General features: G+C 43.9%; 1 protein-coding gene across 1 annotated transcript; it reads left to right on the plus strand.

Annotated features, from left to right (window-relative positions):
• Positions 1-82: 82 nt before the first annotated feature.
• LOC130263348 (alpha-soluble NSF attachment protein-like) lies at positions 83-17904 on the plus strand (the record flags this gene model as incomplete). Its single annotated transcript, XM_056510855.1, has 7 exons — positions 83-220; positions 1801-1880; positions 5186-5302; positions 9261-9307; positions 11156-11233; positions 14234-14289; positions 17790-17904. Coding segments are annotated over exons 1-7 (591 nt in total), but the record flags the coding sequence as incomplete, so codon positions are not given.
• Positions 17905-18661: the final 757 nt, after the last annotated feature.

Consider the following 18661-nt stretch of genomic DNA (forward strand, 5'->3'; position numbering starts at 1 on the left):
GGCCGCCAGGGGGCGCCGCAACGGGTGTGGGCGGAGCGCGGGGGTCACGTGGGGCGGCGCGGGGGTCACGTGGGGCGGCGCGGGGGTCACGTGGGGCGGCGCGGGGGTCACGTGGGGCCGTCATGGCGGCGGCGGGGAAGGAGGCGGAGGCGCAGCGGCTCCTGGCCGAGGCGGAGCGGAAGGTCCGCGGGGCTCAGTCCTTCCTCGGGGGCCTCTTCGGGTGCGTGCGGGGCCGGGGGGGCGGGGGGAGGGGGAGGGGAAACGGCGGCAGGAGGGGGAGGGGGAAGGGAATGGAGAGGGGGAGGGGGAAGGGAGTGGGGGAGGGGAACTGGGGGGTCCTGAGGCGGAATTGGGGATTTTTTTGGGGGGGCACCCGGGATTCCTCCAATTTTCCCGTTTTTCCCTTTTTTTCCCCCATTTTCCCCCCCCATTTCCCCATTGTCCCATTTTTCCAATTTCCCCCATTTTCCACCCATTTTTTTTCTGTTTTTTTTTTTTCCCTCCCATTTCTTTTCCTATTTTTTGCCGGTTTTTTCTCCTATTTTTCCTGGTTTTTTCCCATTTTCCCCATTTGCCCCATTTCCATTTCCCCATTCCCCATTATTCCCCCATTATTCCCCATTATTCCCCTAATTTTTCCCCATTTTTTCCTCATTATTTCCCCCATTATTTCCCCCATTATTTCCCCATTATTTTCCTGTTATTCCCCCATTTTTTCCCCATTATCCCCATTTTTTCCCCCCATTCTCCCCATTTTCCCCATTTTTTCCCCATTTTTTCCCCCATTTTTTCCCCATTATTTCCCCATTATTTCCCTGTTATTCCCCATTATTCCCCATTATTCCCCCATTTTTCCCATTATATTTCCCCCATTTTTCCCCCATTTTTCCCCATTATTCCCCCATTTTTTCCCCATTTTCCCCATTATTTCCCCCATTATTCCCCCATTATTTTCCCCATTATTCCCCCATTATTCCCCCATTATTTCCCCCATTTTTCTCCATTATTTCCCCATTATTTTCCCATTATTTCCCCATTATTCCCCCACATTTCCCCATTATTCCCCATTATTTCCCCCATTATTTCCCCATTATTTTCCTGTTATTCCCCCATTTTTTCCCCATTATTTCCCCATTTTTCCCATTTATTTCCCTGTTATTCCCCATTTTTCCCCCATTTTCCCCCCATTTTTCCCCATTATTTTCCCCATTTTTTCCCCATTATTTTACCATTTCCCATTTCCCCCATTTTTTACCCCATTATTCCCCTTATTCCCCCATTTTTTCCGCATTTTTTCCCCATTATTCCCCCATTATTTCCCCCATTTTTCTCCATTATTTCCCCATTATTCCCCCATTATTTTCCCCATTATTCCCCCATTATTCCCCCATTTTTTCCCCATTTTTTCCCCATTTTCCTCATTATTTCCCCCATTATTTTCCCCATTCCCCCATTATTTCCCCCATTATTTCCCCATTATTTCCCCCATTATTTCCCCATTATTTCCCCTATTTTTTCCCCATTATTCCCCCATTTTATTCCCCCATTATTCCCCATTATTCCCCCATTTTCCCATTTTTCCCCATTATTCCCCCATTTTCCCCCCCATTATTTCCCCATTATTCCCCATTATTTCCCCATTATTCCCCCATTATTTCCCCCATTATTTCCCTGTTATTTCCCCATTTTTTCCCCATTATTTCACCCCATTTTTCCCCCATTTTTTCCCCATTATTCTCCCATTTTTCCCCCATTCCCCATTTTTTCCCATTTTTTCCCATCATTTTCCCGTTTTTCCAGGGGCTCCTCCCGCCTGGAGGAGGCCTGTGAGTGCTACACCCGCGCTGCCAACATGTTCAAGATGGCCAAGAACTGGAGCCGTGAGTGGAATTCCCGGAATTCCGGGAATTTTGGGAATTATTTCAGGAATTTTGGGAATCCCGGATCCTCCCCCCCTTTCCCAGAGGCCGGCGCCACCTTCTGCTGGGAATTCCTGGGGTTATTCCCGGTTTTTTTGGGTTTTATCCCAGGAATTCCTGGGGTTATTCCCGGGTTTTTTTGGGTTTTATCCCAGGAATTCCCAAAATTTTCCTGGCATTAATCCTGGTTTTTTTTCCTGGATTTTATCCCAGAAATTCCTGGGGTTATTTCCGGGTTTTTTTGGGTTTTATCCCAAGAATTCCTGATCTTTCCTTGGAATTAAATCTGTTTTTTTCCTGGATTTTATCCCAGGAATTCCTGGGGTTATTCCCGGGTTTTTTTGGGTTTTATCCCAGGAATTCCCGGTATTTTCCTGGTATTAATCCTGGTTTTTCCCTGGATTTTATCCCAGGAATTCCTGGGCTTATTCCCAGTTTTTTTTTGGTTTTATCCCAAAGTTTTTCTGGGTTTTATCCTCTGAATTCCCAATCTTTCCCTGGCATTAAATCTGATTTTTCTCTGGATTTTATCCCAGGAATTCCTGATGTTTCCCTGGCATTAAATCTGGTTTTTCCTGGTATTTTATCCCAGGAATTCCTGGTGTTAATCCTGGGTTTTTCTGGGTTTTATCCCATGAATTCCTGATCTTTTCCTGGCATTAAATCTGGTTTTTCCCTGGATTTTATCCCAGGAATTCCCAGGGTTTTCCCAGTGTTAATCCCAAGTTTTTTCTGGGTTTTATCCCATCAATTCCTGGGGTTTTCTTGGTGTTTTCCCAGTTTTTATCCCAGGAATTCCCAGGTTATTCCTGGCATTAATCCTGGTTTTTCCCTGGATTTTATCCCAGGAATTCCTGAAGTTATTCCCGGTTTTTTTTTTGGGTTTTATCCCAGGAATTCCCGGGTTTATCTCGGTGTTTTCCTGGATTTTATCCTGATGTTTTCCCAATATTTATCCAGGTGTTTATCCCGTGAATTCCTGATATTTATCCCAAGAATTCCTGGTGTTTATCCCGTGAATTCCTGGTTTTTAATCCCTGTGTTTTTCCTGCATTTTTTCCTATAAATTCCTGATATTTTCCTGGTTTTTTCCCGATGTTTTCTCATTTTTCCCAGAGGGTGGCGCTGTTTTCTCCCATCAATGCCCGGCTTTTATCCCACATTTATCCCGGGAATTCCTGAGATTTTTTCCCGATATTTTCCTGAGATTTTTTCCAATATTTTCCCGATGTTTATCCCGATGTTTATCCCGATATTTTCCCAATATTTCTGTTTCCCCCCAGAGGCCGGGGCCTCCTTCTCCCAACAATTCCTGGAGTTTATCCCATGAATTCCCGAAATTTTCCCGATGTTTTCCTGAGATTTTTTCCGATATTTTCCCGGTGTTTATCCCGATATTTTCCCGACATTTTCCTGACATTTTCCCAGTGTTTATCCCATCAATTCCCGCTGTTTATCCCACGTTTATCCCGTGAATTCCTGAGATTTTCCCAATGTTTATCCCGACATTTCCCCCAGAGGCCGGGGCCGCCTTCTCCCAACAATTCCTGGAGTTTATCCCATGAATTCCCGATATTTTCCCGCTCTTTATCCCGACATTTTCCCTTTGTTTCTCCCCCACAGGCGGGCTGGGCGTTCTCCCGTCGATTCCCGATATTTTCCCAGTGTCTATCCCGACATTATCCCGACATTATCCCGATATTTCTGTTACCCCCAGAGGCGGGCCGGGCGTTCTCCTGTGAATTCCCAATGTTATCCCAATATTTTCCCGATATTTTCCCGATATTTTCCCGGTGTCTATCCCTGTTTATCCCGACATTATCCCGACATTTCCCCCCCCAGAGGCGGGCTGGGCGTTCTCCCGTGAATTCCCAATATTATCCCGACACTATCCCGACACTATCGCGATATCCCCCCCCCCAGAGGCGGTCTGGGCGTTCTCCCATCAATTCCTGATATTTTCCCTCTGTTTATCCCTGTTTATCCCGACATTATCCCGACATTTCTCCCCTCTCCAGAGGCGGGCTGGGCGTTCTCCCGTGAATTCCCAATATTATCCCGACATTATCCCGACGTTATCCCGACGTTATCCCGACATTATCCCGACACTATCCCTCCTTTCCCCCCCCCAGAGGCGGGCCGGGCGTTCTCCCATCAATTCCCAGTGTCTATCCCAGATTTTCCCGGTGTCTACCGCGACACTATCCCGACACTATCGCAATATTCCCCCCCAGAGGCGGGCTGGGCGTTCTCCCGTGAATTCCCGATATTATCCCGACACTATCCCGACGTTATCCCGACATTATCCCGACACTATCCTGACACTATCCCGACACTATCGCGATATTCCCCCCCAGAGGCGGGCTGGGTGTTCTCCCGTCAGTTCCCAGTGCCTATCCCAGATTTTCCCGGTGTCTATCCCGACGTTATCCCGACATTATCCCGATATTCCCCCCCCAGAGGCGGGCTGGGCGTTCTCGTGTCAGTTCCCAGTGTCTATCCCAGATTTTCCCGGTGTCTATCGCGACACTATCGCGACACTATCGCGATATTCCCCCCCAGAGGCGGGCTGGGCGTTCTCCCATCAATTCCCGATATTTTCCCGGTGTCTATCACGACACTATCGCGATATTCCCCCCCAGAGGCGGGCTGGGCGTTCTCCCATCAATTCCCGATATTTTCCCGGTGTCTATCGCGACATTATCCCGATATTTCCCCCCCCAGAGGCGGGCTGGGCGTTCTCGTGTCAGTTCCCAGTGTCTATCCCAGATTTTCCCGGTGTCTATCGCGACATTATCCCGATATTCCCCCCCAGAGGCGGGCTGGGCGTTCTCCCATCAATTCCCCATGTTTATTCCTGTCTATCGCGACACTATCGCGACACTATCGCGATATTCCCCCCAGAGGCGGGCTGGGCGTTCTCGTGTCAGTTCCCAGTGTCTATCCCAGATTTTCCCGGTGTCTATCCCGACACTATCGCGATATTCCCCCCCAGAGGCGGGCTGGGCGTTCTCCCATCAATTCCCCATGTTTATCCCTGTCTATCGCGACACTATCGCGACACTATCGCGATATTCCCCCCAGAGGCGGGCTGGGCGTTCTCCCATCAATTCCCCATGTTTATCCCTGTCTATCCCGACACTATCCCGACACTATCGCGATATTCCCCCCAGAGGCGGGCTGGGCGTTCTCCCATCAATTCCCGATATTTTCCCGGTGTCTATCGCGACACTATCCCTTCACTATCGCGATATTCCCCTCTCCAGAGGCGGGCTGGGCGTTCTCGCGGGCGGCGCAGCTGCAGCTGCAGCTCCAGAGCAAACACGAGGCGGCCTCAGCGCTGGTGGACGCCGGGAACGCCTTCCGGAAAGCGGATCCGCAGGGTGGGGGATTCCCGGGAATTCCGGGAATTATTTTGGGAATTCTGGGGAGGTGGGGATCGCCCTGATCCGCAGGGTGGGGGATTCCCGGGAATTCTGGGAATTCCGGGAATTATTTCGGGAATTTTGGGGGTGTTTGGGTCACCCTGATCCGCAGGGTGGGGGATGCTGGGAATTCTGGGAATTATTTCGGGAATTTTGGGGGTGTTTGGGTCACCCAGATCCGCAGGGTGAGGAATATGGGAAATTCGGGAATTATTTCGGGAATTCTGGGAATTATTTTGGGAATTTTGGGAATACTGGGGAGGTGGGGATCACCCTGATCCGCAGGGTGGGGATGCTGGGAAATCTGGGAATTCTGGGAATTATTTTGGGAATTTTGGGGGTGTTTGGGTCACCCTGATCCGCAGGGTGAGGGAATTCTGGGAAATTTGGGAATTATTTTGGGAATTTTGGGGGTGTTTGGGTCACCCTGATCCGCAGGGTGGGGAATGCTGGGAAATTTGGGAATTATTTTGGGAATTTTGGGAATTCTGGGGAGGTGTGGGTCACCCAGATCTGCAGGGTGAGGGGGAATCTGGGAAATTTGGGAATTCTGGGAATTATTTTGGGAATTTTGGGAATTTCTGGGGGTTCTGGGGGCATGGGGATCACCCTGATCTGCAGGGTGACGGAATTCCAGGATTCGGGAATTTTGGGAATTCTGGGGGGTTCTGGGAATTCCGGGAATTTTGGGAATTCCGGGGGGTTCTGGGAATTCCGGGAATTCTGGGGGGTTCTGGGAATTCCGGGAATTTTGGGAATTCCGGGGGGTTCTGGGGCCGTGGGGGGTGGGAATTGCCGAAAATCCTGCAGGAATTCTGCTGAAATTCCAGTGAAATCCCAGAAAAATCCCAGAAAAATCCCAGAAAATCCCAGAAAAATCCCAGGAAAATCCCAGAAAAATCCCAGGAAAATCCCAGAAAATCCCAGAAAAATCCCAGGAAAATCCCAAAAAATCCCAGAAAAATCCCAGGAAAATCCCGGGAAAATCCCAGAAAAATCCCAGGAAAATCCCAGGAAAATCCCAGCAGGTCCCCCTGGACTCGCTTTGGGTCCCGTTGGAATCTCAGGGAAATGATCCCGTTAAAATCTGATTAAAATCTGATTAAAATCTCATTAAAACCCCATTAAAATCACATTAAAATAGTCCCATTAAAATCCCACTAAAATCTAATTAATATCTAATTTAAATCTCATTTAAATCTCATTTAAATCCCACTAAAATCCCATAAAATCTAATTAAAATCTCGTTTAAACCTTGTATAAATCCCGTTAAAATCCCATTAAAATCTGATTAAAATCTCACTAAAATCCCACTAAAATAATCTCATTAAAATCTGAATAAAATCTGAATAAAATCTCATTAAAATCTTACTAAAATCCCACTAAAATAATCCCATTAAAATCCCATTAAAATTTCAATAAATGTCATTAAAATCCCACTAAAATGCCACTAAAATAATCAGATTAAAATCTCATTAAAATGTCAATAAATGTCATTAAAATCCCATTAAAATCCCACTAAAATAATCAGATTAAAATCTCATTAAAATCCCACTAAAATTTTATCAAATCCTATTAAGTCCTCATTAAAATCCTGCTAAATCCCATTAAAATCTCACTAAAATAATCTCATTAAAATCCCATTAAAATCCCATTAAATTCTTAAATCCCATTAAAATCTCATTAAAATATTTTCTAACCTCATTAAAATCCCATTAAAACCCATTAAAATCTCATTAAAATCTCATTAAAATCTCACTAAAATAATCCCATTAAAATTCTGCCAAATCCCATTAAGATTTTGTCCAACCTCATTAAAATCTCGTTAAATAATCCCATTAAAATTTTATAAAAATTCTATCAAGTCCAATTAAAATTCCACTAAAATTACCCCATTAAAATCCCATTAAAACCCTTCCAAATCCCATTAAAATCCCACTAAAATTCCATTAAAACCCATTAAAATCCCATTAAAATCTTGTCCAATCCCATTAAAATCCCTCTTAAACTCCCCAAAAATTCCCCCTAAAATTCTCCAAAACCCCCCCAGGAATTCCCAGATTTTGGGAATTTTCCCATTTTTCTGGGGATTTTTAGGACACAGTCGGAATTCCGGGGGCGGGAATCGCTCCCAGCCGAGCTCGGGCAAAATTCCCAAAATTTTTGGGCAGAATTCCCGACTTTTTTGGGCAGAATTCCCAAATTTTTTGGGCAGAATTCCCGAATTTTTTTGGGCAGAATTCCCGAGTTTTTGGGCAGAATTCCTGAATTTTTTGGGACAGAATTCCCGAGTTTTTTGGGCAGAATTCCCGAATTTTTTGGGGCAGAATTCCCGAGTTTTTTTGGGAAAAATTCCCGAAGTTTTTGGGGCAGAATTCCCGAGTTTTTTTGGGAAAAATTCCCGAGTTTTTGGGCAGAATTCCTGAATTTTTTGGGCAGGATTCCCGAGTTTTTGGGGCAGAATTCCTGAGATTTTTTGGGGCAGAATTCCAGAGTTTTTTTGGGCAGAATTCCCGAAGTTTTGGGTGTGATCCCAAGGTTTTGGGTGTGTCCAATCCTGAATTTTTTGGGGTTCTAGTGCTGGGAATTTTGGAGCTCTGACCCCAAAGATTCTGGAGTTTTATCCTGAGGATTTTTAGGAATCCAATCCTGAGGATTTTGGGGTTTGATCCCAAAGATTTTGGGATTTTGATCCCGAGGATTTTGGGGTTTGATCCCAAAGATTTTGGGTTTTTCTCCTGAGGATTTTGGGCTCCAATCCCAAATATTTTGGGCTCCAATCCCAAGGATTTTGGGGTTTGATCCCAAGGATTTTGGGTTTTATTCTGAGGATTTTGGATTTTGATTCCAAAGATTTTGGGGTTTTGATCCCATGCATTTTGGGATTTAATCCTGAGGATTTTGGGTTTTATTCTGAGGATTTTGGGGTTTGATCCCAAAGATTTTGGGTTTTTATCCCAAGGATTTTGGGGTTTTAATCTTGAGGATTTTGTGGTTTTATTCTGAGGATTTTTGGGCTTCAATCCCAAATATTTTGGGTTTTTATCCTGAAGAGTTTGGGTTTTATTCTGAGGATTCTGGGTTTTGATCCCAAAGATTTTCATCCCAAATATTTTGGGTTCTGATCCCAAGGATTTTGGGGTTTTATTCTGAGGATTTTGGGTTTTGATCCCAAAGATTTTGAGGTTTGATCCCAAAGATTTTGGGTTTTTCTCTTGAGGATACTGGGTTCCAAATCCAAGGATTTTGGGCTCCTATCCCAAAGATTTTGGGCTCCAATCCCAAGGATTTTGGGGTTTGATCCCGAGGATTTTGAGCTCCAATCCCAAGGATTTTGGGGTTTGATCCCGAGGATTTTGGGCTCCAATCCCAAGGATTTTGGGTTTTTCTCCTGAGGATTTTGGGCTCCAATCCCAAGGATTTTGGGGTTTGATCCCAAAGATTTTGGATTTTTCTCTTGAGGATTCTGGGTTCCAAATCCAAAGATTTTGGGGTTTTGATCCCAAGGATTTTGGGATTTAATCCTGAGGATTGTGGGCTCCAATCCCAAAGATTTTGGGTTTTTCTCCTGAGGATTTTGGGCTCCAATCCCAAGGATTTTGGGGTTTGATCCCAAAGATTTTGGATTTTTCTCTTGAGGATTCTGGGTTCCAAATCCAATGATTTTGGGGTTTTGATCCCAAGGATTTTGGGGTTTTGATCCCAAGGATTTTGGGTTTTTCTCCTGAGGATTTTGGGCTCCAATCCCAAAGATTTTGGGGTTTTCATCTTGAGGGTTTTGGGTTTTATCCTGAGGATTTTGGGGTTTGATCCCGAGGATTTTGGGCTCCAATCCCAAAGATTTTGGCCCCTTTCCCCCCCCCATTCCCATTTTTTCCCATTTTTTCCCATTTTTTCCCATTTTTCCCTTTTCCAGAGGCTGTGAACTCGCTGCTCCGCGCCATCGAGATCTACACGGACATGGTGAGAATTCCCAGAGCTCCCGCCCGCAATTCCCGCCTGGAATTCTCCTGGGATTTGGGATTTTTCCCATTCCCATTTTTCCCTGGAATTTTCCCTGGAACATTCCTGATTTTCCATGGAATTTTTCCTGGAACATTCCTGGTTTTTCTAAGTAACATTTCCATTTTTCCCTGGAACATTCCTGTTGAACATTCCTGATTTTCCTTGGAATTTTCTCAGGAACATTCCTGATTTTCCATGGAATTCCCTTGGCTCATTCCCATTTTCCCCTGGACTTTTTCTGGTTTTCCCATTGAACATTCCCATTTTTTCATGGACTTTTCCATGGAATTTCCCTGGACCATTCCTGTTGCACATTCCCATTTTTCCCCTGGAATTTCCCTGTTACCCCCTGGAATTTCCCCATTTTTCTCTGGAATTTCCCCATTTTTTTCCCTGGAATTTCTCATTTTCCCCCCTGGAATTCCCCATTTTCCCCTGGAATTTTTCCCTTTTCCCCTGGAATTTCCCTTCTTCCCTGGAATTTCCCCATTTTTTTTCCCTGGAATTTCCCATTTTTCCCTGTCCCATTCCCATTTTTTTCCCTGGAATTTCCCATTTTATTTTCCCTGGAATTTCTCCATTTCCCCTGGAATTTCCCCATTTTCCCTGGAATTCCCCATTTTTTCCCCTGGAATTCCCCATTTTTCTTTCCCTGGAATTCCCCATTTCCCTGAAATTCCCCATTTCCCTGGAATTCCCTTTCCCTGGAATTCCCCATTTTTTCCCCTGGAATTCCCCATTTTCCCTGGAATTTCCCACTTTTCCCTGGAATTCCCCATTTTTTTTCCCTGGAATTTCCCATTTTCCCCTGGAATTCCCCATTTTCCCCTGGAATTCCCCATTTTCCCCTGGAATTCCCCATTTTTTTCCCTGGAATTTTCCCGTTTTTTTCCCCTGGAATTCCCCATTTTTCTTTCCCTGTAATTCCCCATTTTCCCCTGGAATTTCCCCATTTTTCTTTCCCTGGAATTTCCCCATTTTTCCCTGGAATTCCCCATTTTTTCCCCTGGAATTCCCCATTTTCCCTGGAATTTCCCACTTTTCCCTGGAATTCCCCATTTTTTTTCCCTGGAATTCCCCATTTTCCCCTGGAATTCCCCATTTTCCCCTGGAATTTCCCATTTTTTTTTTCCCTGGAATTTCCCATTTTCCCCCCTGGAATTCCCCATTTTTTTTCCCCTGCAATTTCCCTATTTTCCCCTGGAATTTCCCCATTTTCCACTGGAATTTCCCATTTTTCCCTGGAATTTCCCATTTTTCCCTGGAATTTCCCCATTTTTCCCCTGGAATTTCCCCTTTTTTTTTCCCTGGAATTTCCCCGTTTCCCCCTGGAATTTCCCATTTTTTTCCCTGGAATTTCCCATTTTCCTCTGGAATTTCCCCATTTTTCTTTCCCTGGAATTCCCCATTTTTCTTTCTCTGGAATTCCCCATTTTTCTTTCCCTGGAATTTCCCATTTTTCCCTGGAATTCCCTATTTTTCCCTGTCCCATTCCCATTTTTTTCCCTGGAATTTCCCATTTTATTTTCCCTGGAATTCCCCCATTTCCCCTGGAATTTCCCATTTTATTTTCCCTGGAATTCCCCCATTTTTTTCCCTGGAATTTCCCATTTTTTCCCTGCAATTTCCCCATTTTTTTTCCCTGCAATTTCCCGTTTTTCCCTGGCCCATTCCCACTGACCATTCCCATTTTTCCCTGACCCATTCCCATTTTTCTTTCCCTGGAATTCCCCATTTTTCTTTCCCTGGAATTCCCCATTTTTTCCCCTGGAATTCCCATTTTTTTCCCTGGAATTCCGCTGCCAGGGCCGGTTCACCATCGCTGCCAAGCACCACGTCTCCATCGCCGAGATCTGCGAGAGCGACCTGATGGACATTCCCAAGGTGGGAGTGGGAAACCTGGGAAAATCCCAGAAAATCCCAGAAAATCCTGGGAAAATCTGGGAAAAATCCCAGAAAATCCTGGGAAAAATCTGGGAGAAAAATGGGAGAAACCTGGGAAAAATCCCAGGAAATCCTGGGGAAATCCTGGGAAAATCTGGGAGAAAAATGGGAGAAATCTGGGAAAGCCTGGGAAAACCCCATGGAAATCCTTGGAAAAATCTGGGGAAAATCTGAGGAAATCCTGGGAAAATCCCAGAAAAATCCTGGGAAAAATCCCGTGGAAATCCTGGGAAAATCCTGGGAAAATCTGGGAAAAATCTGGGAAAAGCCTGGAAAAATCCCGTGGAAATCCTGGGAAAATCTGGGAAAAATCTGGGAAAAGCCTGGGGAAAATCCCATGGAAATCCTGGGAAAATCTGGGAAATCCTGGGAAAATCTGGGAAAAGCCTGGGGAAAATCCCATGGAAATCCTGGGAAAATCTGGGAAAAATCTGGGAAAAGCCTGGGGAAAATCCCATGGAAATCCTGGGAAAATCTGGGAAATCCTGGGGAAAATCCTGGGAAAATTCTGAGGAAATCTTGGGAAAATTCTGGGGGAAATCCTGGGAAAAATCCCCAGGAAATCCTGGGGAAAATCTGGAAAAATCCCAGAAAATCTTGGGAGAAAAATGGGAGAAATCTGGGGAAATCCTGGGAAAATCCCAGAAAAATCCTGGGAAAATCTGGGGAATCCTGGGGAAAAATCCCCAGGAAATCTTGGGAAAAATCTGGGGAAATCCCAGAAAAATCCTGGAAAATCCTGGGAAAATCCTGAAGAAATCTTGGGAATTCTGGGAAAATCCCGGGGAAATCCTGGAAAAATCTTGGGAAAATTCTGGGGAAAACTTGGGAAAATTCTGAGGAAATCTTGGGAAATTCTGGGAAAAATCTGGGGAAATCTTGGGGAAATCCCTAAAAAATCCCAGGGAAATCCTGGGAAAATCTGGGAATGTCAGGACCTCCCAAACCCCAAATTCTGGACATTTTTTCTGGGATTTTTTGGGAACTTTTCTGGGATTTTTCTGCTTTTTTTTTATTTTTTCTGCAATTTTTCTGCAATTGTTTTGTAGAATTTTCTGGGATTTTTCTGGGATTTTTTTTTTGTGGGATTTTTCTGGGATTTTTTCTGGGGACATTTTCTGCATTTTTGAGGTATTTTTTTAAAATTTTTCTGGGACTTTTTTTTTTAGCTTTTCTTTTTCTGGGGGCTTTGCTTAAAATTTTTTGAGGACTTTTCTATTTGTTTTATTATTAATATTAGTTTTACTATTATTATTATTATTATTATATTTTTATTTTTATTTTTTATTTTTTTTTTTATTATTATTATAGGTTGGGGGTTTTTTTTGCATTTTTCTGGGAATTAATTTTCTTTTCCTGGGATTTTTTTTTTAATTTTTCTGGGATTTTTTTGGGGATTTTTCTGTTTTACTATTATTGTTATAATTATTATTGTTATTATTATTATACTAGTAGTACATTATTATTATTATTATTATTATTATTAGTTTTTTTTTTTTTTTTTTTTAATTTATTTTTACTATTATGGGCTGTTGATTTTTTTCCATTTTCTGGGAATTAATTTTCTTTTTCTGGGATTTTTTTTTTTAATTTTTCTGGGATTTTTAGGCAGATTTTTCTGTTTGTTTTTTTATCATTATTCTAATTATTATTATAATTTTCCTGGCTTGTTTTTTTTTGCATTTCCTGGGAATGTTTTGCCTTTTTTTGGCAAAAAAAAAGGAGCAGATGGAGCAGCAGGAGCGGGGGCGGGGGAGCTGCAGGAATTCAGGAACAGAAATTTGGGAACAGAAATTTGGGAACAGAAATTTGGGAACAGAAATTTGGGAACAGAATTCAGGACGGGTGGGGGAGGGGACACACAAAACTCCAGAGTTTGGGATTCACATCCCAGAATTTTGGGAATTTTTATCCATTTTTTCCCCACTTGTTTTCCCATCCCCCCCTCCCAGGTTTTTTGTGGATCCCAACTCTGCTCCTGTCACTTATTTTTTCTATTTAAATCTTTTTTTTTTTTACTCTTTCTAATCTTTTTTTTCTTTTTTTTTCTTTTTTTTTTCTCCCTTTTTAAATATTTCTAAATATTTTTCTACATCTTTTTTTTGTCCCTTTTTTTCTCTCTCCTTTTTCCTTTTTATTTTCCCTTTTTTCTCCCTTTTAAATTTTTTTTTCCTCCTTTTCTCTCTTTTTTCCTCCCTTTTTAATCCTTTTTTTCTCATTTTTTCTCATTTTTTATCCCTTTTTTCTCCCTTTTTTCCTCCCTGTTTTTCCTCTTTTTTTATCCTTTTTAAACCCTTTTTTATCTTTTTTCTCCCTTTTTTCCTCCCTTTTTAAACCTTTTTCTCTGCTTTTTTCCTCTCTTCTTTCTGCCTTTTTTCTCCTTTTTTGCTCTTTTTTTCTCTCTTTTTCTCCCTTTTTAAATCCTTTTTTTCTCACTTTTTTCTCTCCTTTTTCCTCCCTTTTTCTCTCCCTTTTTTCCCCTTTTTTCCCCCTTTTTAATTTTTTTTCTCTGCTTTTTTTCTCTCTTCTTTCTCCCTTTTTTCCTCATTTTTTATTATTTCTTTCTCACCTTTTCTCCCTTTTTAAATCTTTTTTTCCCTTTTTTCGTCCCTTTTTTCTCCCTTTTTTCGTCCCTTTTTTCTCCCTTTTTTCTCCTTTTTTTCTCCCTTTTTTCTCCCATTTGTCTCCCTTTTTTATCCCATTTTTTATTTCTTTTTTATTATTTTATCCCATTTTTATTTCTTTTTTATTATTTTATCCCATTTTTAATCTCTTTTTTATTATTTTTATCCCTTTAAAATCCTTTTTTCCCCCATTTTTCCTATTTTTCCCCTTTTTTCCCCTTTTTTTCCCCCCTTTCTTTCCCTTTTTTCCCCATTTTTCCAGTTTTTTTCCCATTTTTTCCCATTTTCCCGTGTTTTTTCCCCGTTTCCCCCCCAGGCCATGGCCCACTACGAGCAGGCGGCCGATTACTACAAAGGGGAGGAATCCACCAGGTACCGATCCCGGGGGATCCCAAAAAATCCAAACTGGTCCCAAAGGATCCAGACTGGTCCCAAAAAATCCAAACTGGTCCCAAAAAATCCAAACTGCTCCCAAAAAATCCAAATTGGTCCCAAAAAATCCAAACTGCTCCCAAAAAATCCAGACTGGTCCCAAAGGATCCAGACTGGTCCCAAAAAATCCAAACTGGTCCCAAAAAATCCACTGATCCCAAAAAATCCAGACTGGTCCCAAAAAATCCAGACTGGTCCCAAAAAATCCAAACTGGTCCCAAAAAATCCAAATCAATCCTGACCCAAATCCCAACTGATCCAAACTGATCCCAAAGGATCCAAACTGGTCCCAAAGGATCCAAATCAATCCTGACCCAAATTCCAACGGGTCCAAACTGATCCCAGGGGATCCAGACTGGTCCCAAAGGATCCCAATTGATCCTGACCCAAATCCAAACAGATCCCAAACTGATCCCAAACTGGTCCTGATGGATCCCAAAGGATCCAAACTGATCCCGGGGGATCCAGACTGGTCCCAAAAAATCCAAACTGGTCCCAAAGGATCCAAACTGGTCCCAAAAAATCCAAACTGGTCCCAAAAAATCCAAACTGGTCCCAAAAAATCCAAACTGGTCCCAAAGGATCCAGACTGGTCCCAAAAAATCCAAACTGGTCCCAAAGGATCCAAACTGGTCCCAGGGGATCCAGACTGGTCCCAAAGGATCCAAATCAGTCCTGACCCGAATCCCAACTGATCCAAACTGATCCCGGGGGATCAAAACTGATCCCAAAGGATCCAAACTGGTCCCAAAGGATCCAAACTGGTCCCAAAAAATCCAAACTGGTCCCAAAGGATCCAGACTGGTCCCAAAGGATCCAAACTGGTCCCAAAGGATCCAAATCAATCCTGACCCGAATCCCAACAGATCCAAACTGGTCCCAAAAAATCCAAACTGGTCCCAAAGGATCCAAATCGATCCTGACCCGAATCCCAACTGATCCAAACTGGTCCCAGGGGATCCAGACTGGTCCCAAAAAATCCAAACTGGTCCCAAAAAATCCAAACTGGTCCCAAAGGATCCCAATCAATCCTGACCCGAATCCAAACAGATCCCACCAATCCCAAACTGGTCCTGATGGATCCCAAAGGATCCAAACGGATCCCAATCGATCCTGACCCGAATCTCAACGGATCCCACCAATCCTGACTGATCCTGATGGATCCAAACTGATCCTGACCCAAATCCCAACGGATCCAACCAATCCTGACAGATCCTGATGGATCCAGACAGATTCCAAAGGATCCAGAATGATCCCAAAGGATCCAAATCAACCCTGACCCGGATCCAAACTGATCCAAACTGATCCCAGAGGATCCAAGCTGATCCCAAAGGATCCCAATGGATCCGGACACATCCCGACCCAAATCCCAACTGATCCAAACGGATCCTGACAGATCCAAACTGATCCCAAAGGATCTGGACGGATCCAAAGTGATTCCAAACTGATCCCGACAGATCCCGACCCAAATCCCAACTGATCCCAAAGGATCCCGACAGATCCCAAAGGATACAAACTGATACCAATGGATCCCGATCAATCCTGATCCCAATCCTGATCCGAATCCCAACTGATCCAACCAATCCCAAACTGATCCCAAAGGATCCCGACCCAAACCCAATCGGATCCAGCCAATCCCGACTGATCCTGATGGATCTCAAAGGATTCAAACTGATCCCAAAGGATCCAAATCGATCCTGACCCGAATCCCAACGGATCCAACCAATCCCAAACTGATCCCAAAGGATCCAAATCGATCCTGACCTGAATCCCAACCAACCCTGACTGATCCCAGTGGATCCCAGCTGATCCTGACCCGAATCCCAACTGATCCCAATGAATTCCGACCCAAATCCCAACGGTTCCAAACTGATCCAGACTGATCCCAATGGATCCAAACTGATCCCAAAGGATCCCGACAGATCCCGACCCAAACCCCAACTGATCCAACCAATCCTGACAGGTCCTGATGGATCCAAACTGATCCTGACCCAAATCCCAACTGATCCTGACCCTGATCCCCAACGGATCCCAGTGGATCCCGACAGATCCCAACTGATCCCAACAGATCTCAACCAATCCCAACCCAAATCCCAAAGGATCCCCAAAAAAAAATCCCAACAGGTCCCGACCCGAATCCTGACAGATCCCGATGGTTTCTGACTCAGATTCCCAAATCCCAACGGATCCAACCTGATCCCAACCGATCCTGACCCAGATCCTGATGGATCCCAAAGGATCCCAACCCAAATCCCAAAAAATCCCAACCAGTCCTGACCCAAATCTTGATTGAAATCCTGACGGATCCCGATGGTTCCTGACCCAAATCCCGACGGATCCCGACGGATCCAGCCCCAGGGGGTCCCAAATTCCCATCCTGGGAGGGATCAGGGAGGGTTTGGGGTGGGAGTTCCGGGATTTGGGATTTTTTAGTTTGGGATTTCTGGGATTTTGGGGTTTTTTTTTGTTTGAGATTTGGGGAGTTTTGTTTGGGATTTCCAGGATTTGGGGTTTTTGTTGGGGATTTCTGGGATTTTGGGATTTTTTTTTTTTTTCAGTTTGAGATTTTTGGGATTTGGAGTTTTTCGGGGGTGGAGTTTTTGGGGAATTTGGGGGTTTTTTTTTGGGTGGGATTTTCAGGATTTGGGATTTTTTCGTTTGGGATTTCAGGATTTTTCTTAGTTTGGAATTTCTGGGATTTGGGGATTTTTGGGAATGAATCTTGGGGTATTTGGGGTTTTTTTGGGTGGGATTTCCAAGATTTGGGGGTGTTTTGTTTGGGATTTGGGTTTTTTTTTTTTTGTTTGGGATTTTGGGATTTTTCTTAGTTTGAGATTTCTGGGATTTGGGGTTTTTCGAGGGTGGAGTTTTGGGGAATTTGGGTTTTATTGGGTGGAATTTTCAGGATTTGGGGGTTTTTTTGTTTGGGATTTCTGGGATTTCAGGATTTTTTTTTAGTTTGTAATTTCTGGGATTTGGCATTTTTTGGGGTGGATTTTTGGGGAATTTGGGTTTTTTTTTGCTGGGGATTTCCAGGATTTGGGGTTTTTTTGTTTGGGATTTCTGGGATTTCAGGATTTTTTCTTAGTTTGGGATTTTAAGAATTTTGGGGATTTTTTGTTTGGGATTTCAGGATTTTTTTTTTTAGTTTGGAATTTCTGGGATTTGGGGTTTTTCGGGGATGGAGTTTTGGGGAATTTGTTTTTTTATTGCTGGGGATTTCCAGGATTTGGGGGCTTTTTGTTTGGGATTTCTGGGATTTCAGGATTTTTTGTTTGGGATTTTGGGATATTTTAGTTTGGAATTTCTGGGATTTGGCGTTTTTTGGGGTGGATTTTTGGGGAATTCGGGTTTTTTTTTGCTGGGGATTTCCAGGATTTGTACATTTTTGGGGATCTGGGCCATCCCAATCCCCCCAAACCCCCAAATCCCGTTCCCAGCTCAGCCAACAAGTGCCTGCTGAAGGTGGCGGCGTTCGCGGCGCAGCTCGAGCAGTTCCCGCGCGCCATCGACATCTACGAGCAGGTCGGGCCTTCCTCCCCCTCCTCCTCCTCCTCCTCCTCATCTTCCTCCTCTTTTTCCTCTTCTCTTCCTCCTCTTCCTCATCTTTTTCTCCTCGTTTTCCTTCTTTTTTTCTTTCTCTTCTTCCTTCTCCGTCCTCTTCTTCCTCTTCTTCTTCTTCCTCCTCATCTTCCTCTTTTTCCTCTTCTCTTCCTCCTCCTCTTCCTCCTCATCTTCCTCTTTTTCCTCTTCTCTTCCTCCTCTTCCTCCTCCTCTTCGTTTTCCTTCTTTTTTTCTTCCTCTTCTTCTTCCTTCTCCTCCTCTTCTTCCTCTCCTCTTCCTCCTCTTCCTCCTTTTCCTCTTCCTTCTCTTCCTCCTCTTCTTCCTCATTCTTCCTCTTCCTGCCCCTCCTCTCCTTCCTTCTCCTTCTCATCTTCCTCTTCCTCCCCTCCCCCTCCTCCTCCTCATCTTCTTCCTCTTCTTCCTCCTCCTCCTCTTCTTCCTCTCCTCTTCCTCCTTTTCCTCCTCTTCTTCCTCCTCTTTTTCCCCCCTTCTCTTCCTATTCTTTTTTCTCCTCATCTTCCTCCTCCTCCTCTTCCTCTCCTCGTTTTCCTCCTTTTTTTCTTTCTATTCTTCCTTCCCTCCTCCTCCTCCTCCTCATCTCCATCCTTCCCTCCTCTTCTTCCTCCTCCTCTTCTTCCTCTCCTCTTCCTCCTTTTCCTCTTCTTCCTCATCTTCCTCATCTTCCTCTTCTCATCTTCCTCATCTTCCTCTTCTTCCTCTTCCTTTTCCTTCTCCTCCTTCTATTCCT

The sequence above is a fragment of the Oenanthe melanoleuca genome, chromosome 25 (assembly GCF_029582105.1).
Source record: "Oenanthe melanoleuca isolate GR-GAL-2019-014 chromosome 25, OMel1.0, whole genome shotgun sequence".
NCBI classification, from domain to species: domain Eukaryota; kingdom Metazoa; phylum Chordata; class Aves; order Passeriformes; family Muscicapidae; genus Oenanthe; species Oenanthe melanoleuca.